General features: G+C 48.9%; 13 protein-coding genes across 13 annotated transcripts; 8 read left to right on the forward strand and 5 right to left on the reverse strand.

The window, feature by feature from the left end:
• Positions 1 to 797: 797 nt before the first annotated feature.
• M437DRAFT_36838 (Aldo/keto reductase) lies at positions 798 to 1,820 on the forward strand (the record flags this gene model as incomplete). Its single annotated transcript, XM_041019520.1, has 2 exons — positions 798 to 839; positions 897 to 1,820. 2 exons carry the CDS (start codon positions 798 to 800, stop codon positions 1,818 to 1,820), a joined length of 966 nt encoding a protein of 321 aa, XP_040884405.1.
• A 595-nt stretch (positions 1,821 to 2,415) lies between these two features.
• Positions 2,416 to 2,741, forward strand: M437DRAFT_80030 (uncharacterized protein; the record flags this gene model as incomplete). Its single annotated transcript, XM_041027273.1, has 2 exons — positions 2,416 to 2,524; positions 2,584 to 2,741. 2 exons carry the CDS (start codon positions 2,416 to 2,418, stop codon positions 2,739 to 2,741), a joined length of 267 nt encoding a protein of 88 aa, XP_040884406.1.
• Positions 2,742 to 3,108: 367 nt separating this feature from the next.
• Positions 3,109 to 3,879, forward strand: M437DRAFT_80031 (NAD(P)-binding protein; the record flags this gene model as incomplete). Its single annotated transcript, XM_041027274.1, has 2 exons — positions 3,109 to 3,673; positions 3,743 to 3,879. The coding sequence occupies 2 exons, from the start codon at positions 3,109 to 3,111 to the stop codon at positions 3,877 to 3,879; spliced, it is 702 nt and encodes a 233-aa protein (XP_040884407.1).
• Positions 3,880 to 4,385: 506 nt separating this feature from the next.
• Positions 4,386 to 6,117, forward strand: M437DRAFT_61795 (cytochrome P450; the record flags this gene model as incomplete). Its single annotated transcript, XM_041023981.1, has 3 exons — positions 4,386 to 4,523; positions 4,574 to 4,789; positions 4,840 to 6,117. The coding sequence occupies 3 exons, from the start codon at positions 4,386 to 4,388 to the stop codon at positions 6,115 to 6,117; spliced, it is 1,632 nt and encodes a 543-aa protein (XP_040884408.1).
• Positions 6,118 to 6,634: 517 nt separating this feature from the next.
• M437DRAFT_38046 (uncharacterized protein) lies at positions 6,635 to 7,534 on the forward strand (the record flags this gene model as incomplete). The annotated part of the gene is made up of 2 exons (XM_041019762.1): positions 6,635 to 7,172; positions 7,230 to 7,534. 2 exons carry the CDS (start codon positions 6,635 to 6,637, stop codon positions 7,532 to 7,534), a joined length of 843 nt encoding a protein of 280 aa, XP_040884409.1.
• A 104-nt stretch (positions 7,535 to 7,638) lies between these two features.
• On the reverse strand, positions 7,639 to 8,671 carry M437DRAFT_61797 (oxoglutarate 3-dioxygenase; the record flags this gene model as incomplete). Its single annotated transcript, XM_041023982.1, has 3 exons — positions 7,639 to 7,878; positions 7,927 to 8,322; positions 8,375 to 8,671. 3 exons carry the CDS (start codon positions 8,669 to 8,671, stop codon positions 7,639 to 7,641), a joined length of 933 nt encoding a protein of 310 aa, XP_040884410.1.
• Positions 8,672 to 9,604: 933 nt separating this feature from the next.
• Positions 9,605 to 10,045, forward strand: M437DRAFT_61798 (uncharacterized protein; the record flags this gene model as incomplete). Its single annotated transcript, XM_041023983.1, has 1 exon — positions 9,605 to 10,045. The coding sequence occupies one exon, from the start codon at positions 9,605 to 9,607 to the stop codon at positions 10,043 to 10,045; it is 441 nt and encodes a 146-aa protein (XP_040884411.1).
• A 375-nt stretch (positions 10,046 to 10,420) lies between these two features.
• Positions 10,421 to 11,735, reverse strand: M437DRAFT_61799 (uncharacterized protein; the record flags this gene model as incomplete). The annotated part of the gene is made up of 4 exons (XM_041023984.1): positions 10,421 to 10,675; positions 10,730 to 10,834; positions 10,887 to 11,510; positions 11,559 to 11,735. 4 exons carry the CDS (start codon positions 11,733 to 11,735, stop codon positions 10,421 to 10,423), a joined length of 1,161 nt encoding a protein of 386 aa, XP_040884412.1.
• A 798-nt stretch (positions 11,736 to 12,533) lies between these two features.
• M437DRAFT_61800 (uncharacterized protein) lies at positions 12,534 to 12,845 on the forward strand (the record flags this gene model as incomplete). Its single annotated transcript, XM_041023985.1, has 1 exon — positions 12,534 to 12,845. One exon carries the CDS (start codon positions 12,534 to 12,536, stop codon positions 12,843 to 12,845), a length of 312 nt encoding a protein of 103 aa, XP_040884413.1.
• A 214-nt stretch (positions 12,846 to 13,059) lies between these two features.
• On the reverse strand, positions 13,060 to 14,922 carry M437DRAFT_80037 (uncharacterized protein; the record flags this gene model as incomplete). Its single annotated transcript, XM_041027275.1, has 3 exons — positions 13,060 to 14,093; positions 14,144 to 14,724; positions 14,774 to 14,922. The coding sequence occupies 3 exons, from the start codon at positions 14,920 to 14,922 to the stop codon at positions 13,060 to 13,062; spliced, it is 1,764 nt and encodes a 587-aa protein (XP_040884414.1).
• Positions 14,923 to 15,735: 813 nt separating this feature from the next.
• On the reverse strand, positions 15,736 to 17,754 carry M437DRAFT_26894 (uncharacterized protein; the record flags this gene model as incomplete). The annotated part of the gene is made up of 3 exons (XM_041019106.1): positions 15,736 to 17,355; positions 17,412 to 17,439; positions 17,492 to 17,754. Coding segments are annotated over 3 exons (1,911 nt in total), but the record flags the coding sequence as incomplete, so codon positions are not given.
• Positions 17,755 to 18,054: 300 nt separating this feature from the next.
• M437DRAFT_36560 (uncharacterized protein) lies at positions 18,055 to 19,968 on the reverse strand (the record flags this gene model as incomplete). Its single annotated transcript, XM_041019473.1, has 2 exons — positions 18,055 to 19,628; positions 19,680 to 19,968. 2 exons carry the CDS (start codon positions 19,966 to 19,968, stop codon positions 18,055 to 18,057), a joined length of 1,863 nt encoding a protein of 620 aa, XP_040884416.1.
• Positions 19,969 to 20,343: 375 nt separating this feature from the next.
• On the forward strand, positions 20,344 to 21,567 carry M437DRAFT_37204 (NAD(P)-binding protein; the record flags this gene model as incomplete). Its single annotated transcript, XM_041019586.1, has 6 exons — positions 20,344 to 20,377; positions 20,434 to 20,504; positions 20,563 to 20,774; positions 20,822 to 20,897; positions 20,953 to 21,244; positions 21,305 to 21,567. 6 exons carry the CDS (start codon positions 20,344 to 20,346, stop codon positions 21,565 to 21,567), a joined length of 948 nt encoding a protein of 315 aa, XP_040884417.1.
• Positions 21,568 to 22,264: the final 697 nt, after the last annotated feature.

A 22,264-nucleotide genomic window follows, 5' to 3' on the forward strand; every position in this document is an offset into this window, starting at 1 on the left:
CCTCGTAGTATAAGCACGCGTATAACAATCTTGTCACTGGCGGCGCGATTCTCGGCGCTTCGAATGGATGCCCCTGATTTTATCCACAGTTTATCCTAAGCCGGGCAGTAGCTTATCGCTGCATCATTGTGCCGGCAAGCGCGTGGGGACGTCTCAAAATGCGGGCCGGATTTTGGCTAAAAGAGGCTCCCCACTTTGTTTTCGGTTGCGTAGTGCCCCTCCAAGGGCATCCACTATTTGGACATTTTTGCCAGCCTGCCCGGGTAGAGTAAAAGCATGCTGTGTGCTGCGGGAGAATGCATCGTGTCGATTCTCGAAGATCGAACGGGCAGAAGAGGAGACGGGATTGGAGCATGGCAGTTGATCGTGGCACAAAAATGTAGGCAGGCGCCACCAAGGTGCATGCAATCTTTCTCGAAATTCCATTGCACTCTGTCTCTCTGTTTTCTCCACGAAGTGACAGTGACATCTGCTCCATCCTCGCCTCTCCCGCCTAAAGTCGAAGGTCCGCTTTGTCCACCACACTAAAAGCTATTCTGTACGCTGCCGCCGTTGGCTGCCACCCAAGAGACCATGATGAACGTGCTCAAGCCTTTTTCGCGGTAAGTCCATGCCATGTTTATTTAAGACGTGAAGCCTTCCCCTCCTCAGACGACTGATTCTACTCTTTCCCTTTTCACAGATCTGCTCCTTTGCTTGCCTCTAGAGCTACCCTCCGCTACTCGGCCATTGCAAGACCTGCTTTTACTTGCCACAAAAAGATCGAACCAGTCACTTTCCGTCACTACTCTTCCAAAATGCCTTCTGCTCCTACTGTTAAGCTCAACAGCGGCCACGAGGTAAGAACCTAGTATCTATTGAGACTAGAATATGCAAAATACTGATCTCCTGCACAGATGCCTCTCGTTGGTTTCGGTCTCTGGAAGGTCGACAACGACACTTGCGCCGACACTGTCTACAACGCCATCAAGGTTGGATACAGACTCTTCGACGGTGCCTGCGACTACGGCAACGAGAAGGAGGTCGGCCAGGGTGTCGCCCGTGCCATCAAGGACGGACTTGTCAAGCGTGAGGAGCTCTTCCTTGTTTCCAAGCTCTGGAACTCGTTCCACGACGCCGACAAGGTCAAGCCCATCGCCAAGAAGCAGCTCGCAGACTTGGGCATTGACTACTTTGACCTGTACATCATTCACTTCCCCGTCGCCTTGAAGTATGTTGATCCCAGCGTTCGTTACCCTCCCGGCTGGTCCGACGAGAACGACAAGATCTCCTTCTCCAAGACTCCCCTCTCCGAGACATACAAGGCCATGGAGGAATTGGTCGACGAGGGTCTCGCCAAGAGCATTGGTATCTCCAACTACAACGGTGCTCTCATGCTCGACCTCCTCCGCTACGCCAGAATCACTCCCGCCACTCTCCAGATTGAGCACCACCCTTACCTTACTCAGGAGGGTCTCGTCAAGCTTTGCCAGGAGAACAACATCCACGTCACTGCCTACTCATCCTTCGGTCCCGCTTCCTTTGTTGAGTTGAAGATGCAGAGAGCACACGACACCCCTCTTCTCTTCGACAACGAGGTCGTCAAGAAGATTGCCGACAAGCACAACAAGTCTGCTGGTCAGGTCTTATTGAGATGGGCCACTCAGCGTGGTGTCGCCGTCATCCCCAAGTCCAACAACAAGGACCGCCTTGCTCAGAACCTTGACGTCTGCAGCTTCGATCTTGCTGAGGACGAGATCAAGGCCATCAGCGCTCTCGACAGAGGTCTCCGCTTCAACGACCCCGTCAACTACGGTCTCAACATCCCCATCTTCGCCTAAGGAGTTTGGCCAGTGAAAGAGATAGGAATCCCACACTTGGAGAAGATTCATGTACCTTATATCCCTAGTGCACTACGAACTGAACGAATTTTAATTATCTTGCCCTCAACATACTGCCTTCTTCTCCTTTTTTACCTGTTTTTTTTTTTTTTCGAAGCAATCCTCCCAGAGATAAAATGTGATTGGCCTTATCATTTGAGCAGACGAAGTGAAACCAAATGTACCGCACTCTGGAGCCACAAGCTCATCTCTGTCGTCCTCGTGCCGCTCGTGCATAATGAGCATGCCAGTCGTCGTCGAGAGATCCCTGTCTGTCGAACCGCGTCTGGACAAACAAACCCCGCGATTGGTAAACAGCTCACCCCAGAAAAACAGACGTCATTGCTCATCTCGTGTATCCACCTTTATGTGTTCACACCCTTGATCTCCTCAAGGTACAAAAAAGCTGAGCTTCCTGCTCTTGAACCTCGATTTCCTTTCTCCATCTTAAATTCTTGAAGCGCCGAGAAAAGATATTACATCAAGCACAACCCTTTGGACCATCCACGACTATACCAAACTCAATATCCAAACTCTAAACCAACACTCTTATACAATGTCTGGCAACAACTCTTCCGAGCAGCCTAAGCAAGGTGGCGGTTTCTTTGGTGGCCTCAGTAATGCTGCTGGCGGTCTCGCTTCTGGTGTCGGAGGTGTAGCATCGGGTAAGTCTTTATATGTTCCCAGACTCTACGAAGACAACGGACTGATGAGTTTCCATAAGGCACCGTCAACACCGTTGGAGGTGTCGTTGGCAACGTCGGACGCGGTGTTGGAAAGACACTTTCTGATGCTTCATCCGGGCTCGAGAACACAGCCAAGGGTGCTGGTGGCAGCATCAACGATATGACTGGAGCACAGGATCAGTCACAGAAGAAGTAAACCCCCAAAGACGAATCTCGGGATCGGTTCAAGGCTGCTAGGCAGTAAAGCGAGTTATGGGGTGGTTACTCGAATATGACTTAATGACAATTTGTTTCCGTTCTTTCTACAACTGTAAGGACTCTGGCCTGTCCATGTCCAGTACAACATCTCTTCATGGGCATAGCTGCTGTCGTACAGGCATCGTGCAGTTGAACAGGCTCATTGCAACTAGTCGCCAATCTACGTAAGACATCATCAATGGTGTCTGCCTAGCTCATAGTGGTTGGTGTGACCCTGGACATGACCCGCAATCGTCCAAATTGTTGTCTTCCACCCTCCTGTGACTTCAACCCTCACTGTCCAACCTTTGACAGAGTTCAATACGATGACTACAACTCTGATTTTCGGTCCAACCGGTGCAGTTGGCTCACAGATTCTGGCCACGCTTCTCTACTCGCCTACTTGCACATCACTCACGACTATCTCCCGTCGCGCTCCACAAACCCAAACTCAATTTTCGAAATTGAAGACTATCATCGAGACTGACACTGCAAAATGGAGTCCCATAATTTCTACACTCTCTCCTACACCGTATGTGGTCTTCAATGCGGTTGGAACCACCTTGGCTAGCGCTGGTTCCATTGCTGCACAACGGGCCATCGACCACGACTTATGCATTGAGAATGCAAAAGCTGCCAAGGCAGCAGGCGTCAAGACATATGTGTATTGCTCAAGCGCAGGGATAAGTGGATCATTCAGTCCATTTGCCTTGACACCGTATGCAAAGATGAAAAGAGGCGTGGAGAGTGCCATCAAGGAACTGGACTTCGAGAATGCGATCATCTTGCGACCTGGTATGATTCTTGGAAGGGAAAGCCCGAAGAACAAATGGCTTGAGGATATCTTTGATGGATTCAAGAAAATCTCACAAGGTTTTCAGGATAAATGGGGTAGGATCAACTTCAATTTGTTTATCTGATGTGCTGGTGTGGTATAGGGAGACTAACATTATGATGCAGCTCAAGATCAGACGACTATTGGAAGAGCTGCCGTGGCTGCTGTGAAGGTGGTAGAAGAGGGCAACGCTCCAGAGAAATTCTGGGTACTTGAACAATCTGATATCGTAAGGCTAGGAAGAGACGAGTGGAAGGAATAAGGTCGACATAGTCTTCAAAAAGAGCTTATGGGCGATGGCCATCATCTGGAAAATACGACCTCGCTTCGGGCACTCAGGACGTTCTAGCTACAGAAGTTCAGTCGGGATGGAGTCAGGCTGATTCATTTGCTGCGGGCCTGCTGACAAAATCAGTCAGAGCTATTCCACGAATAAAGCCATTCATGTTGTACGCCCAAGGATACCTTACCACTTAGAAAATGCCTGGCTCACCGGTGTTGAATACACATCTCGGATCGGCTCCCAATCGGATTCATCTCTGTATATGAAACAATCAGATTGTAAGCTGCATATCTTGGACCTATTGATGCCTTTCGGCGGGCACAACCGCTCGCTGCACCTGCCAAAGAGAGAACAGGTGATATACAATGCGGGGCAGTCGCTGCAACATATAGGCATGCATATCTAGTCTTACATGACTTATAAAAGTCTCATCCCAACCTGTCTCGAGGATAGTGTCGATTCTTTTATTCCATCCATGATTGAAAATGCTATCGATATACACTGTCTCTTTCGTCGGTTTAGTCCTTGCAATCGGAGCACATCTGTTGTCAGGTCTAGGCTCTAGGCCAAAGAATTACCCACCAGGTCCGCGTACTGTGCCAATTCTTGGCAACTTACATCAGGTATGTGCTAACAAGTTCTGTACTGAAACACAAGCCTGACATCGAGCAAGATTCCTAGCAAGAACGAATACCTCCAGTTCACCAAATGGACCAGAGAGTATGGGCCTATCTACAGTATAATGGTCGGAAGTCGACCGATGATCGTCCTAGGTAGTGTAGAGGTTGTGAAAGACTTGTTGGATAAGCGTAGTGCCATCTACTCGGATCGTCCCGAAGCGTATGCAGCAAAACACATACCTACCAGCAAGCTCCGAATTGTGTTCATGGTAGGCTGCTTTCGCCACAGGCATCAATCTCTACTGACCTTTATCGGCAGCCCTACACTCCTTTGTGGCGCAAATTGCGCAAGGTGACCCACTCACTTCTCAGTATTAAGGCAGCAAAGAACTATGATCCCTATCAATTGATGGAACGCAAGCAAATGCTGAACGAGATACTTACAGCCCCCAATGACGTCTTTTCGAGCCTGCAACGATACACAACGTCCCTCACCGCCACACTATTGTATGGTTGGAGATCTTCCTCGACCACCGACCCCAGGATGCACAAGCTTGACAATGAGCTGGCTGCTATGCAGGCTGCTCTCGGCAGCACTGCTGCTGCTTTGCTTGACGCCTTTCCAATCCTAAGATTCTTGCCTGACGCTCTTCTTCCCGTCAAGGATAGGGTGCATCGCGCATTGCAGATGGGTCATGAAGTCCATATGGAGAATTGGCACGCTGTTAAAGAGAATATAAAAAATGGAACTCTTGGTCCTTGCATGAGTATTGGACTTGCCAGAGCACAAGAAAAGGATGGTATAACGGATGTCGAAGCTGCTTATACTGTGGGCAACATCTTCGAAGGCGGCATGGAAACCACAGCGGCCACCTTGTATGCCTTCATCCAAGCCATGTTGCTTTTTCCAGAGGTCCAATCGAAAGCACAGGAAGAGATCGATCGTGTCGTAGGGCCCAGCCGTCTGCCAATCATGGCCGATGCAGCCAACTTACCTTACATCAGACGATGTGTGAAAGAGCTTGTCCGATGGTTCCCAGTAGGACCTTTGGGCGCTGTACCTCACGCATGTATCCAAGACGATGAGTATATGGGATACAGGATTCCAAAGGGAGCTCCAGTCATTTTGAATGCGTGGGCCATCATGATGGATCCAGACCGATATACAGAACCACGTCGTTTCAATCCCGATCGCTTCACCGAAGACAGTGACAGTGTTTCTATGGCAGAAATGGCGGCTCATCCAGATTCAAGCAAGAGAGACACCGTAGGCTTCGGAGCCGGTCGGCGTATCTGTCCTGGTATGCACGTTGCTGACCGAAGTCTGTTTCTTGGTGTCACTGGAATCTTGTGGTCGTTTTCTATCACACCGAAGAAGGACGCTCAAGGTAAAGACATGTTACCTGACGCCGACAACTTGATTGTTGGCATTGCAGCTAGGCCGGCACCCTTCGAAGCAGCTATCGTGTGTCGCGATGAGAAAAGGGCGTGTATCATCAGAGAAGAATGGAAGGATGCTCAGAGATTGCTTGACCCGGAAACCAAGCAATGGAAGGAGACACCTGAGGGTGATTGGGACGCTTCCCTCAAAGTCTAATTCATGCAAACAGATGACAAGCATTACGGTAATAATCGAGTTGTGGAAGTTATGTTCGACATGCAACGGTCAACCAAGTCTGCTGTCGTCCGTGGGGGGGTCTCCTGTTTGTGGCTTGGCTTGGCGTCTTGGTATAACAGCGATCTCTATGTCATACTCCTTCCTTCTCACCAATCTTCCAACTTTATGGCCGTAAACTCTGCTACCCTTCACCGGTCTTGGAAATAACTGTAGAAAACTGTTCGTGAAGCTTGAGTATCCCGTGACCTACTGTTGGTCGAAGGATTCAGACTCTGATGTTTCCTTGACTGTCAGCGAATCCCTACACGGTGATGGTCGCTTAAGTATGTAAGAACTGAGTATGATACTGACAAGTGCGCAAGAGGCGCCCGTTAGCTTTGACTTCTGGGGCAGTGGCATGCCCGTCAAAGAGATATAATGCACCTGGCAAGCAACCCATAGATTCACGAATACCTTGCACACAACCTACCTTACCACTAACATCATACCGCGAAACATGATAAAAAATACCTTGTTGCTCATCTCAGGCACTGCCTTCGCATCTGCCGCCTATTCAGGTCCTGGGAATGCATTTGGAAGCACCAACGATACTGCCTTTGCAGATGCCAACCAGAATCCCAACATCACGAAATCGGTCCCATTCCAAATGGGTGACAGGAATTTTACACTTCGTGTCAACGTTGCAGAGTTTACTCCAGACGTCAGCACAAGCGTACAAAATCCACGGATTGCGGCCTCTTTCTACGATCTCGAATGGTCAGGCGGAGCCGATCTGAACGATACTGTCGCCGCCGCGGAGTCTCTCAGTGGAGCGCAAATGCCTCGTCTTTGTGCCTCGCTTCCTCTCGGCCTATTATCAGCATCAGACAACAACGGTTACAACGAGAAAGACGACGGGGATTGCACAGGAGCTCTTGGAAAAGATTGTGTGAATGATCTTATGCAAACGAGTTATGATATCAACAGCCCATGCATGGGCAACTTGCCTCAAAGTTGTACTTCGAAACTTGACACTGGAGGTATTGGCAGTGCTTGTGAGTCCTTACTTACTATATCCTTTATTTTTAGTCAAAGACTCACTTTAGTAATAGCATTACTCGGTTGGAGCTCATCTCAGAACTCATCCATTTCTGCTATGCAAATGTCTCCATTCGACTTCTTCCACTGGTCATCTCCAGTGTATTCTGCCGGGAATGATACTTATTACCAGAGGGAATCTGAGCGCCTCCATGTCGTTGTTTTCGCTGGAAAGAATACTTATCCTGTTTGTGTTCGTGTCAAGACCGATCACCTAAACAAGCAGAGTCCCGCAACCTCCGGAGCAGCAGGAAGCTTGACAGGAAGTCTGATGCCCGCGATGGTAATGGCTTTGAGCGCTGCAATTTGGTTGGGTTGAGTTAGTATTACAAGATCCAAATATGTATTTGTCTTGAATGAATAAAACACAACAAGCGTTGTCGTCCATTCTCTGTTTCTGAGCCCCTTACTTTTTCTGCTACCTCAATAAGGGTATTTGATGGCACCTGTGAATATATCCTTGTAGTTCGCACCCTCCCCCTTTGACTTCTTCTCAGCATTGCCGAGTACAGGCTCGATCCTGGCATCCCAATTCGGATCGAAGAAGAATGGAATGGATATGCGCATGTCTTGGGATACGTGCAGAACTTTGTGTTGTGTTGACTTGTAGATGCCGTCAGTCCAGACAGACAGCATATCACCGATGTTACATATGAGAGTGTTCTGCAAGAATCAGCAAGATATCATGGCCATAAGATGGAAAGGTAGTACTGGAATAGGATCGGTGGATATCCAATCTTTCCCGTTAGGAGCGAGAACCTTTAATGAGCCTCTGTGCTCATCAGTCAAAAGAAACGTCAAGATCCCAAAGTCGCTATGCTGGTACAGTCCACTTTTGGATTCGTCTGCTCCCTCAGAAACTCCAGGATATGCAGCTAAACGTAGCTGCCAAAATGATTCGTCAACTCTGCTGGAGAATACTTCTTCAGGCACATCCAAGGCCAGGGCAAAAGCTTTCATGATTGCGACACCAAGAGCTACGAGACGTGTAGTATACTCTTCAGCGATTGGACGCAGAAATGCCGGTGTTTTAGGCCACTGGTTCCGACCAAGGCCTTTCGTGTACGGTGGTCCTTCTGTTCCAAGTTCGCGAAGGAAGTCAACAGCCTGCAAGGATCATCAGATCAGGAGTCAAGTAGTACGTTCGTCTCAAGCCTACTTCATAATCTGCATCGGCTCTTTCCACCAGTCTGTAGCCTCTGCTGTCATCGCCAGACCCTTCACCGCTTGGTTTTACTTTGATTGCATCCTTTTCTTCTCTCGAAGCAGTAGTAAAGAATTGTCTGGCATTTGAGAGCATTGCCGTGAAAAGTGCCGGATCAATTCCATGACCAGAGAGGTAGAAGAACCCAACTTCGCGACATGCTTGATCGAGCTTCTTGGCTGTTTCGAGCTTTGCATCGCTGCTGCTGGATACGTCTAGGAACGCCGAGAAATCAATGATCGGAATATGCATGATACTGATGTCCAGATAATGATTTGGGTGGTGAAAACGACATTGGGTTAGATCTTTTCACAACCGCCAAGTTATGTATCATCCTGGCTGACCTCCTCTCAAAAGGAACCTGGCGGTGTCTACGATAGGCAGCTGCCAAGATACCGACCTGCTTAAGACGACACAATTAAATAGAGCGGCACAGCGTTGATTCTAGCCGGCGAATTGAAGATAGATCAGATCATTAGTGTCCCGAGAGTTATCAAAGTTTATTGCGACAGGCAAATACAAGGCGAAGAGAGCCGCATAGGTCGCGACGTTCTTGACGTGCCGGGCATCCGCAAAGAGGAATTTTATCCCCGTCGCTGATCCCGTGATGCACAGAAACAACCATATGGGCAGATCCTCAATACTCAATCGTTGTGATCTCTTTATCAAGATCATTACTGATTTGAAGATGTTTGCGTCGTCTGCAAGAGGTTGTAGAATTGCAAGGTGGTGATGTCGGAAGTTTCTCGGCGAGGGGCCGACCGCACCTCCCCTCGTCCCTCTCATCTTCAACATCTCCTCTGATGTTCCTCATATTTGCAACTGGTTGCTACTCGCTTAGGTTTAAGCTCTGTTCAGAGACTCGAATGATGCCGAGAACAATGAGCACTGCCTCTGCCTGATGTGATGATGTTGCGGGTCCGCGGCGAAATACCTCGCTCTTGGCTGTTTGTAGTAATGATGGTCTGAAGGATTCACGGCCGCACTGATTGCTGGTAAGGCCGGGCTTACCGTACTAGCACTATAAAAATGACCGAGTCAAATACCCTCTGTAGTCTTCTGCTATACAAGACTCTCCTGCAGTTCCTGCCGTCTCTCAAACTTCGACAAAAATATACCACACGACCGCTAGCATACCGCCAACACCAGCCTACCATCACCAGGATCTATTCAAAGGAAGCAAACATGGATACACTCATATCAGCTGTCCATGCAAGTGCAATGATTGCCTTAATCATCATTGCCATTGTCACTCTCGTCGCCACAACCTGGATCATCGGCGTCAAGCTCGCCGAGCCCTTCGGCATCATGTTATTCAACACTCTAAACGGCGTCGGAACTGCACTCGACGACACAGAAGCGTCAAAAGCGGAAGAAAAATCAAGCAAACAGTCTCAGCAGGAAACTCGCAAGAAGCTCGAAAAAATATTTTCGGGCGTCATCGCAATGTCCTTGTGCTTTTGCTGCATCACTTTTGAGCAAGAATCGGCGAGACATGACTTTCGACCTGCCGGCTTGTGGTGGAATCTCTGTGTTCCGACACTGAAGGGAATATTTGAGGCTCTTGTTGCGTTGGGCATGCTCAGATTAGTTCTTACTGCTGTTCGTAAAGTGGTTGCGAACTGAATCCCTTTCCGGATCGGAAAGAATGGTACATCCGCGACACAATGACTCGCCGCCGACAATTCCCTTCACTGGCCGGATTGGCACTTGAGCCCTGACCCTGTCAAATTTAATCAGAAGCTCATGAATAACAGATGATGTTCAGGCATATATATGATCGCCGAATGCTTTCTTGAAGCTGAAGTTGATATATTAAGTAGCAAGCTGACGAAGTGTCAATTCAGAGAGCTACGAACATTTACACCATGCTATCATGGTGCCACTGGAACAGAAAAGATTGAAAGAGAAGAGCTAGAGATGCGAGCTTTCACGGCGAGGGAAAAAGCGATATCGCCAGTCGTAGCAAGAGAACAGAAACCCTGTTGTTGACATCCTCCATCATGGGCGCCACATAGTGGACTCTGAGAATTCACGCGTGGCATCCGTGTTGTCTTTGACGTCGGCGACGTCCTTTACCCATTCTTCCACTCTGGTGGTGGTTGCATTAGCCTCTGTGCGAGACCTTTTTGCTGGGCGAGTATCGACGATGTCGGATGAGAAGCCATTGGAGCCGCTAGCCTGATGTGTGTTTGTAGCGGGTATGGTTGTGGTAGGCATAGCTGGTCTGTGATGAACCGATGGACGAGGCTGACGCTACTAGTCGTCAGTAACATGTTTCTAGATAGGAATCTGATCAAGGTCACACACCGTTTGAGACGTGCCTTGACCTGGGGAGTAGCCCGCATGACGTGCGTTAGGAACACGGTTGATTGGCAATGGAGCTCTAGGCGGTGCCATTGACTGAGAAACCCACTGTTGATCGGTTAGTATAATAGCTCTTGACCAGGAGATGTAATCAACTGACTGCAGGAGACATGGCTTGCGCCATAGGGTAACCTAGCATGCTAGGACCAATTACCGTGTGACTAGAGTAGTACATTGGCATCGGTCGGTGAGTCGGCCAATGCACAGTGGTGGAGACGATAGGGCCTTGAAGAGGAATCGCTGATGACTGCAGCATGGACACCGCCATGTGTTGCATTGGCCCCGGTGAGAGAGTAGAGGTCATAACGGACGAAGTTGTGTTGCCGCTAGGAGGATGAGTGGCGTGCCAGTCACGTTTCTTTCTCTTCGATCTCGTTTCGCGTGGAGGAATGAGGTATGCTCTGGGACGGCGGCGAACTTGAGGAGGCAGCATGTCTGGCATTGCGAGTAATTCTTCCTTGGAGGCACCAGTCCAGTCGGGCTTGATCTCGTCCGCGGGCATCGAACTCGGAATCTTGCCATCAGATTTTGGCTCCTCTCTGTGCTTGAATGGTGGAAGGCTGTACTCGGGCTCACGATTAGCGCCGTTGAGCATCATAGGATACAACATGTCATTCTGGGTCGTGTTCTGAGCAAGGATACATTTGCATCCAGATCCACCAAAATGGCGACACTCGGAGCACGGATCCTTAGGATCATTGTGATTACGATTCTTCTTGTCGCACTGCACCGTGTCAGCACATATAGTGAGTGGAAAGCATCACCGACTTACTGGATATCCGGCTTGGAAGCAGCGCACGCATCCTTGACCGACCTCGTTGCACACTTGGTAGTCGATTTCCTTGGGCACCATTGGGTCCAGATTGGCTGGATGTAAGTAATCACACTGCGAACCTCTGAAACATCGGCCGCGGTGATAGTAGCCGCAAAGAGGAATAGGGTCTGCCATGGCTTCGCTTTGTGTAGCACTATCGTATGAGCTGTGTTGTGGGAGCTGGTGAGTTCCGTGGTGGCGAGTGTTGTGCGAGCTCTGAGTGACGACTTGGATCGAAACAAAACAAAATGAGTTCAGCTTTCAGTGTTCCGTCTTCACTTGGATGTAGTAGGCAAATGAGTGTGTCTGCCTTGGCGGCGCCAGAGTTGCACCTGCCTCTTGTGCGTTTGCTTTGTTTTACTTGTCTCGACAGGCAAACGAAAGCTCATAAAAGCAACTCCGTCTCACCGTCAGGACACAACTGAGTCTATGTTCTGGGAGATGTGCTACCTCTCCCAACATTTTGGTCCCATTCTACGTGCTTTCTTGGTGAGTGGTCCAGGATGGTGGTGTGAAGCTTGAAAATTATAGAAATTGTATTCTCACTCCACATGAACAATCTCGAGGCGGTCAACATGATTGAAAGCGAATCTTGCTTAAGAAAATTGACCATGGATGTACCTTCGTAACAGTCTTGGATTGACGGCTATGTCTGTGTACACAGCAAGGTGGTGTGACTCAATTTCGTCTGAAATACGCAATAGACTCATATCGTCTCAACGACCCAAGCTCTGCCGACTGTACTGTCTACAAAGCGTTCAAACATTCGAACAATTCTTCTCTTCTATCCTCCTCCACGACTTGACACATCTATCGAGAAAACAAGCTCAACACTCACACGCTCCTGTTCTGTCGCATCTACCTCCTCTCTCCAAAGAATCTGTCATGGACTTCATGAATGTCATTGAATCAATTTTCTGGAATGGTACCACCATGGCTTGCACAGTAGCAGTAATTGCGACTGGCGGCTCAGCCACCGTAATCATGGGTAGCAAGCTCATAAAATACTTGAATGATCCCGTTGAAGATGAACAAAAGGAGCTCGCAGACGATATGGTAGTTGCCATAGGCGTTATAGTACTGGCGGTGGTATTCTTCAGGGTTATTTTCACTCTGGCTTGGCTAGAAAGCGATGTTACGGTGTGGATCTTCAACGGGGTCGTTGCGAGGAGTTGTGCAGAGGTTTGTGTGACTTTGGGGTTGCTTAAGCTTGCAGCGGCTGCGCTGCACACACTTCGACGATGAGCTCAGTGTCGTTCGTATACCCAAGTCCCTGGATCGGACTGTCAACGTTTCAGGTATGACCTCTATTTCCAATTCCAATTTGTCAAGAAGTTCTTACTAAGGAATGACAGCAGACAACATCTCGGAGGGTCGTGCTTGCTTATGAATCTCGTCGAAGAAACAAAATTAAGTTATTACAGACATACTACAAGAGACAACAATCCTACTCCTCCAATCAAAGTTCCAACTTCATCCACACCGCCTCAGAAGGAATACCCTTCTCAATAACCCAAAGCATATAAACACCTGGCGGCATGATTGTGGGGTTGAACGGAGAAATAACATCAATCATGTCATCTCCATCAGGGCTCAAAACAGCTTCCAGTTGTACCATTCTCGCTCCCATGTCAACACCATGAGTATGGAAACCAGAGTAAGAAAGTCGAACGACAACATCCTCTCGCGCTCCCTGAGCTGCAATCTGAAACTTCTCGTTATACTTGACAGAAATGGGATAGGCAGTGATGAAAGGACGGCTAGCAGCATGGTCCATGTAAGGCGGTGAATAGATCTCGACGCGGTATTCGGTAGGATATGCTGAGTGAGGCGACTGTTGTTGATGAAGGTATGATGTATGCCCGTTGCTGCCGAACAGAGGATACTTCTTGTTTGCTTGCATAACTTTTCCGACAGGGTTGTAGAAGACATCAGGGTTGCTGCCAGCCACCAGGACCTCGCCTGTTGGAAGGAGAATGGCGACAGAATGGTACATTCTGGGAATCTCAGATGTGGCAGATTTGGTGAAGCGCTGCCCTTTGGGCTTGTATGGGTCGTAGATCAATGCTTGCATTGCAGGATCTTCGGCTTGGTAGCCTCCAGCGCATCCTTTGTGCGCACCGTTCATCATGACAACCGTGCCGTCAGGGAGTTGTATAGGTTCAATCATTGTCTGGCCACCATTCGGCAATGCGTCATCCTCTTCCCATACAGGGTTCTCGTCATTTGGTCTGATTCTGTAGCAGTCGGGTAAAGCCTTGGGATTGGGGATGTCTCCCGAGCTGCCACCACACACCAAAATAGTGGGCTGGTAGGCACCAATGCCCAGGGGCAACAACACAGCAGCAGCAGATCCGGGGAAAGTCCTCGGGCCTCCAGGAATATCTGGCAGATCCTTGTGTACTTCGTCGGTGCCATAGTTATACACGTTAGCCCGATTTCCAGCAAGCGTGAAGATGTGGTCGGCACCCTCGGCATTCGGAATAAGTTGGACTGGAATAAAGTCAGCAGAGCTTCATCTGTACAAGATATCTTACACATACGGATAGGATAGAGATTGAAAGACATATCAGCGTTCTGGTTATCCTCAGCGCCAAACTCCAGGATGGTCAAGTTTCTCTGAGGAGGTGCTTTACTGCCATCGGCCTTGATGAGCTCATAGGTGGGATTATTGATTGAAGCTTCGTTAGTGACAAGAAGACCAACATCTGAGCCGCCAACGACAAGGACATCTCCGTTTGTCATAGTAATGGAGGTTGGGTACCATCTTCGAGACTGCAGCTCATTGACATTGACCTCGAAATCCATAGTACATCCATCAATCTTGCATGGTCCTGGTGCATACCTTCGCACAGTCTGACGGCCGTCCTGGAGATGCTTGGTGTTGGCATCACCGGAGTAGAGTTCCGCACCTGCGACATTGACCATGGTACCATCTGGCATGAAAGCGCCTGCAGCACAGAACGTGTTTGATTTTGGTGTCAACTTGCGGAGGTTGTTAGTACGCCACTCGTACTCAACACCGAAGACGAACAGTCCCGAATCATCGTCCTGCATGAATGGGTGTGAAGAATGAGCGCCAGTCTGGAAATTCACTCCTGGGCCACCAAAGTTGCGATGATAACTATGCCTCGTTAGCATGTTCCATTTTATTGACACGACTGATGACGTACTTGTCTAGGAACACTACTGTGTCAGTGTAGGGAGGCACAAAGACCATCTGCGCTGCGCAACCCGATGAGCCGACAGTACGATAGCTTGCTGCATGAGTCAAAGCACTGGAGAGACCCAGGAGAGCCCAAACCTGTCTTGTGAGAGTCATGATGAAAGAGTCTGCAAGAAGTTGGTCGATACATTCCAGGGCCAGAGCCCCTTATGTATGCAATGTAGAAGTCGAAAAATGTACTGCCATGGCAGGCTATCCACAATACAAGCATTCGTGCATCTGCGGCGATACTACTGCGCTGCTAAAAATGACTGCACGTAGCTTGTTTCGACACATGTTGAGTGTGCATCTGTCCGCAGCCAGCTCGAAAGGTCAGACGCTCAGCAAGACCGATAGTATGCGGCTGCTCAGTGTCGCGACTAGATGGATCAAGCGGTGCTTTGCCCTTTCGAGTCAGAAAAATAGCGTGACATTTCGATGTCGGAAGCCTCAATTGCTTGGAGTCAAATAAAAAAAAATGTCTTGTCAGGACTGTTCAATGGTGCAAGCGATATTGATGTTTGAGGTTGATTTTCTGTAAGTGCCGGTGACGGCACTTCTCTCGGAGATCTTTCCAAAAATAGAAGTTGCTTGCTGTGAACAGGTAAACTGCGTAGAGCGAGCTGCAACATGAAACAGAATTAGTGCCTCTGAGTCCTATTCGAGTAGAGCTGCTTTGATAATATAGACTTCCACAAATTCGACTGTCACAGCATACAAAGTTTCCGAGGCCAGTGGAAGATATTCACAAAACAAGTGCTGTACAGTACAAGAGCTCTCTTTGAATGGATCTCTGGTATCTGTAGATACTGTTTGCATCGATAGTGCAGTCGGACGGCGAAGTCTTGGTCTTTTCTCAATGTGCTGGATTCGGTTGACTCGATGTAGTCACGCGGCTCAATTATCCTGTAACACCACTCAACTGATAGATAACCCAGTCTCATCTGCAGCAAACTGCTGCCAATACTCCCAGAATTCTTGATCGTCCGGAATAGCTATCTTACTCCAGTTTGGGTCCAGGCTATCTAGATCAAAGTTGAATTCGTTTCCATCGAAGGTGTTCGTCTCAGCTACGTCCCCTGTAGAAGTGTTTAAAGCAGCTGTATGCGTCACTTCTCCAGAAGTGTTAGTGGTTGCTGATCTCGACCGGAGAATTCGTATGAACTGAGGTACAGCCTGCTCAGCATTTTGACCACAAGTTTTCTCCCAAGCCTTGAGGGACAGATTTCTAACTGCACTATAGATGGCATTACTTTCGTCGTATAGGAGACGTGGTTGGCTGTCGAATGCCTTCTCTATCTCTGCCCATACAGTCCCCAGTGGCACCGGCAAAGGTTGTTCGATGGTTCGATAGGCAATTTCTCCCAGCAAGAACATGAATGCGTCGATGGCGAAGAAAGCGTTGGCTTGCCAAAGATATTTTTGTAACGCCTTGTCTCTTGTAAAGCTGTTCGGTGCTTCGACCAGATGCAGACAAAGCAAGAAAGTACTGTCTCTTTGGTCCAGAGACAGGCCAGAGCTGGCAAACATCTGGTGTCGTTGTACAGTTAGTTTGATACGTGCAAGAGCGCCTCTGCAAAATAACCGCAGCAATTTGTGCCATGGAATCGAAGGGTCGCAATGCTTCAAAAGCCTGTTCTCGAGACGCTGCTGTAACTCTTCGATGGCGACATCTACATCACGGGGATCTTGCAGGGTCCTGTCAGGAGAGGTGTATCTAATCGTTAGTTCTCCAACTTCGAATCGAGCGCTGCAAAAGCTCGTTTCTGTAATACCAGGAACGCCATGAGGGACATCCTGCGTCTCTGGGTGAAGAGCTGAGTCGTTGATATTCAGAGGTCGATTAGTATCCCAGAGAGACCGGAATGAGATGATAGACATGACGCCACACTGTTTAGCAGCAAAGCTTTCGAGAAGCGTCAACTCCCACCATAAGCGTCGACGCAATTCGGCTTGGAAGACAGACACGGATGGACTTGTAAGTGCTTTTTCTCGATGAAATCCTAGCTGCTGAGCGCTCCGGATTGCTACTCCAGTCAATTGCCACATTGTTTGAGGGTCAAGTCGAGCTCGCTGCGCAACGAGAAAGAGTGCCAAAGCCTGAAGTGTGAGGAAGTTGGGGGTCTGCAGAAAGCGTGCGTTGATTAGGGCCTGTTGCGCCAGTCCAGTGTACAACTGGATTGATTCACCGATTGGTTGACCCATAATCCTTTCAGCTTCGGCGTAATCACATTGGGGTACAGAGCAGATGGCAGCTAAATAAATCGAGAATAGAAGCGCTTCCTTTGTTTTCGGTCTAGTTGGATCTGAAGCCATGTTCAAGATCAAAGGCTGCACGGTTGGAATGTGCAGAATTCTTACGAGAATGTTCACATTCTCGAGATAAGTTGACCAAAGCCAGATGATGCGACTTGGGTCGGGATGTTTATCAGAGAGGTTGACAACAGATTGCCCAAAGATAAGCCCCTCGCCGAGAATCGAAGCGGGACTCGTGTCGGAGGGGGAATCGATGTCTAGATCTGGTTCATCCTGGCCAGAGAAAGCTGAGAGCTGTATGAAATGTAAGTCGGGCCTTGGTCAAACGATGAGTACGAGGAAAACGATACTTCTTTGCCTACACCGACCCACATTACGCTACGGGAGGTATCAGTCTAGGAGTTAGTAAGGAAGACGAGAAGAGAAGGACTTTTCGACGTAGCGCGAGTGGCCTCGTTCATTTACAAGCTCACAAAGACTGGATTCGACGACTTTGGAGCTGTCAGGAGTAGTGCTTCGGATAGTGCTAGGCTGGCGAGCTCTTCTCGTACGCTTAGCGCGGGCAGGTTGAACAGGCTTCGAAAGACACTGTGTGGCAGACCTTCGACATGTTGAACACGGTCTTTGGCCATCACAACGCACTTTTCGATTAGCACAGGCGACGCAGCTGTGGCCACGAGTGATGGTGGTTTTTGGACGTGAAGAAGCGAGTCCCGAAGCAGCTGCAGCATGCTGAGACGGAACCGCGAGCGGCGTTTGTGTGCCGGACAAGGGCGACATAAATGCTTCAACTATCAAAAAGTCACGACGAAAACGAAGCAAGGTTCTAAAGCATTATGGTGATGGAGGAAGGAAATCAGTCGTGGACGGAGGAGGGCATTCAAGATGGCTCGGGGCCGAAAGTCTTGGGAAGTCGGTCCCGACGGCTGCACTTTCACGTTCTTGTTGCAACCAACTCGTCATCCAACACCAACAACATGATTCAGCCTCCATCTAACCGATGAGATTTGGCTCGCTGCCACCAAACAGATCCTCAAACAGCGCCAGATCAATGCCTTGCATGTCCCACTCACCGTCAGCGACTTCTCCATCGACAGTCACGCCGTAAACATCTACATCGAGCAGGTCAGCCTCTTGGGACACCATGACCGCAGACCCCTCGACACCAAAGTCAATCTTGCCAAACGCTGGAATATGAAGGCGCAATTCTCCTTCACCCCTCGCTTCGCTGTGATACGCCGCCTGCCCATCGTCGTCCTCGCTCGCCCAAACACGGTACCGTACTCCGCTCGCCGCCCTTCCTTCTATCCTCAAGAGCTGCGAAAGCACAAACACTATCTGCCGTGTAATACTATCATCGTCGCCCTGAGACGTGCCTCGAACAACCTCCAGCGTTCGCTCCAAAAGCCCTCGGTCGCTCGGACGTGAGTGAACGAGAAGCCCGAACGCCTTGTCGACATCGCCTGTCCGTCTCAATCTTGAACATTCGATATGCCCGAGGCTCAATACCGTCGCTGCCGCGAAACAGATAAAGTCGGTGCCACGGCAATAGAAAGCCGCCGCATTCCTGTCGCGGAACGCAACGTAACGAATCAGCGTCTCGCGGCTAGCGTTCAACGCTGTCATTTTGCTGTAGTCGTACGTTCTCTCGCATGTCCTCTGCATCAGATGTGGTAGATGCACTCTGATCAACAAGTGGAAATGCGCGAACTGGTCGTTGAGACGATTTATATCCCGAAAGATCTCGTTGCCAGTCCTATTGCTTGTAGACAAATCAGGTACCAACCACCACTGAGGCGATATGTTGGCCGCTGCCCTCTCCAAGAGCGAATCCAACTCTTGGATCTCCAAGAGGCTGGGAGGAGTCGACCGCTTCAGAATACGGTCAGCTACAATGAGGTGGCTGTACTGCAGATGCTCGCATGTCCCTAGTCCTTCAGGTTTGGGTGGTGGTGCTTCGAGGCTGCTCCTTGGTAAACCCAAGATGAGTCCGAGGTAACACTCCATCCGAACTATTTGCAAGCAAGTCTGTTCACTGTCGAACAGTGGTCGTTTCATGGTCTCGAGGAACTTCAAGTTTGGTGAGCTGTTGCCGCGATGCAGTCCCAGCACTTGCGCAATCGTGGTTGCTCTTCGCACTGCCATCCAGGCTTGATGAAGATTTCCAACATAGTTCTGATACGTGGCCTCTAGCATGATGCACTCGATTCCTTCAACAGAACTGACTAGATCTTCGTTCTTCGTGACCTTGATGGCAGCATCCATGACACGAAACATGATATTATGGTACCACGGTTCGTGTTTTTGTGATGCTTGGTCACTGGGAAGAACAACGCCTTGTAAGTAATTGCCTAGCAACAATAGCTTTCGTGCGATGAGCACAGGGTGCGAGCCGATCGGTGGGAGTTGTAACATGTCTCTCGTTGAAGGTAGGCTTTGACTGGCTGGATTATTGTAAAAATTACAAACCTCGCTATGGTATTGCACTGATAGACCGATTGGCAAGGCTAGAATCTGATCGAGTTCGTGTTGGGTGGGCCACGTCGATCTGAGGAGGTGGCTCAGGTCTCTATCCTGAAGGTCGAGACTCGAATTAGGTGTGCTGTAAGTGGACGCACTACGAAGATTGGTCCCAGGCTTCTTGGTCAGATATATACTCGACAAGTTCGATGGGTGGATGGCCATACGTACCCACGCGCCTTCCTCTGCTGAGCTCGGAGTAATGGGTATCGAAACATCTGGTAGTTCCTGGCTTATACAAGCAGTGCCGCGACGTCTGCAATTGTGGCAGATATCTTCGGTCGAAACACATCGGACCTTGCGTCGTTTACACTCCCAACAGCTCTGCGTACCCTTGCGAACTTTTCTGCGCTTCGGTACATGATTCGACTCATCATCTGGAGACATGATTGTCACAGAATACATAAAAGAGATAACTTTCGATTGAGATGTTTTGTTCGGGCGAAGGATGAGGTCTCGGTCGAGACAGCGGGGTTGATAAGCAGGATCGCAGCTGCTTCCGCCGAGCTCGGTGGAACACACGCTGTGTATCACCACAAATCCGACATTCTCACAGAAACTGACCAGCATCCATTGTTCGCATAAACATGTTTACTGGTCAATGCCATCAAATCGCTCGTGAATCATGCCTTGCTCGGCTGGAGCTTCGACCGAAGTGGGAAGGGTATATGAGAGGACTCGATGTCCGCTGGATGGGAGAGCATTCCAGAACAGCACAACTTCGACAAGAACTTAGACTCAAAGCAACAGACTATCGACAAGATGGTCAAAATAGCAGTTGCAGGTGGCTCTAGCAGTAAGTCATGGGTCACTATGGGTTATATCTTTGTTCCCTTGCTGATAGCAATACAGATGTCGCTGCGGAGATGATTGATGTCCTTGTTGCAACTGGAAAACATGAGATTTTACTGCTGTCCCGGAAGGTATGAGAACAAATGCCCTTCTACCCATTCCCATTCGGCTTGACTAAATTCCATCAAGGAGGCTTCCACCGACGTTGCAATTCAGGGCACGACTTGGATCCAGGTAGATTACCGAAGCCAGGCGCAATTGATGCACGCACTCAAGGGAGTACACACTTTGCTCTCGTTCGTCACCGAACAAGAAGATCCCGACAGCCCGCTTCAAAAGAACCTTATCAAGGCTGCTATCGAGGTTGGTGTGAAGCGTTTTGCACCCAACGAATGGGCAACGTGAGTCTTACAGTGGTGGCAATGATCAAATCTCTCACAAACTGCAGTTCTGGGATTGTCAGCTGGTACTCGTACAAGAGCGAGACTCGTCGTTACCTTCAGGAACTGAACAAGGAGCATCAGGTATGTTCAAATATTCCAAGTTTGAAATGACTTGAAACTAACGTCGTATTCCTAGGTTATAGAGTATACACTCTTCCAGTGTGGTCTCTTCCTGAACTACTTGACAAGCCCTTACAAATCCGCAAAACATCTTCGGCAAATGCAGACGCCCTTTGACTATCATCAAGGTCGATGCATCATTGCTGAGGGTGGCAATGACAGCCGTATCACCTTCACAACTGTTCAGGATCTCGCCCAAGTTGTTGCCAGGGCTATAGACTACGAGCATCCATGGCCAGTCGTCAGCGGCATCTCCGGAGTCGAGATGTCTCTGAAACAGATGATTGAGCTGGGAGAGAAGATAAGAGGTAAGCTTTCATTACATCTTGCTAGTGGAGTCTAACAGAGACTGATGCTCAAACCTCCAGGCAAACCATTCAAAATCGAAGAAATGCCCATCGATGAGCTGAAAGACGGAACATGGAGAAGCTCATGGTCGCCAAAGATCGACCATCCAGCTATGCCGCCTCAAGAGAATGACGAGATTTCGAGATTTATGGTGGCTGAAATTCTTCGAGGCATCTCGGCTGGAGACTTTTTATGCTCTGACGAGTGGAACAAATTGCTGCCGGACTTCGAATTCACTCAGGCGGAGGAGTTCTTAAACAGTGCCTGGGATGGTAAACCATAGGGCAAGCTTGGTTTGGGAATTTCGAATCTATTCAATGCATTTTGACACAGATATTTATGTTTGGTATTCAAGTCGCTCTCTTCTTAGTTTATTCCTTGTTTATCCATCTATTTCTTTTTTTTTTTTTTTTCAAGAACAAGCCGACCATGGCAGAGCCAAGCTGACTATTGAAAGGCCAAGCCGACCATTGCAAAGCTGAGCTGACCATTCCAATCATTCAGCTGACCATCGAAAAAGCTCGGTTGACCATTCCAAAAGTTCAGTTGACCATTCCAAAAACTCACTTGACCATGGCGAAGCCAGCCCGACCATTCCAATCGCATAGTCGGCTTGACCATCGCAATGGTCAACCCAGCTTTCGAAATGGTCATCTGCTTGGATTCTTCGTTGTTGCTTTGTTTTCTGTCGCTTAGAATGTTTAGAGTCGCACTAATCATGTTTGTATAGCAGTGATCAAGTCTGTATCCTTGAGATTACTTTTTGCATTGGTTTTTCGGAATGGCAATGGTCAAGTGAGTTTTCGGAATGGTCAAGTGAGTTTTTGGAACAGTCAACTGAACTTTTGGAATGGTCAGCTCAACTTTTTCAATGGTCGGCTCGGCTTTTTTCTATGGTCAGCTCAACTATCGAAAGGGGTCGTGCTTTCATCAATAATCAACTCCTTCCTATCTGGATCTCGTTAGCCTCATCGCATCCT

The sequence above is a fragment of the Aureobasidium melanogenum genome (genome assembly GCF_000721775.1).
Source record: "Aureobasidium melanogenum CBS 110374 unplaced genomic scaffold scaffold_1, whole genome shotgun sequence".
Classification (NCBI taxonomy): Eukaryota; Fungi; Ascomycota; class Dothideomycetes; order Dothideales; family Saccotheciaceae; genus Aureobasidium; species Aureobasidium melanogenum.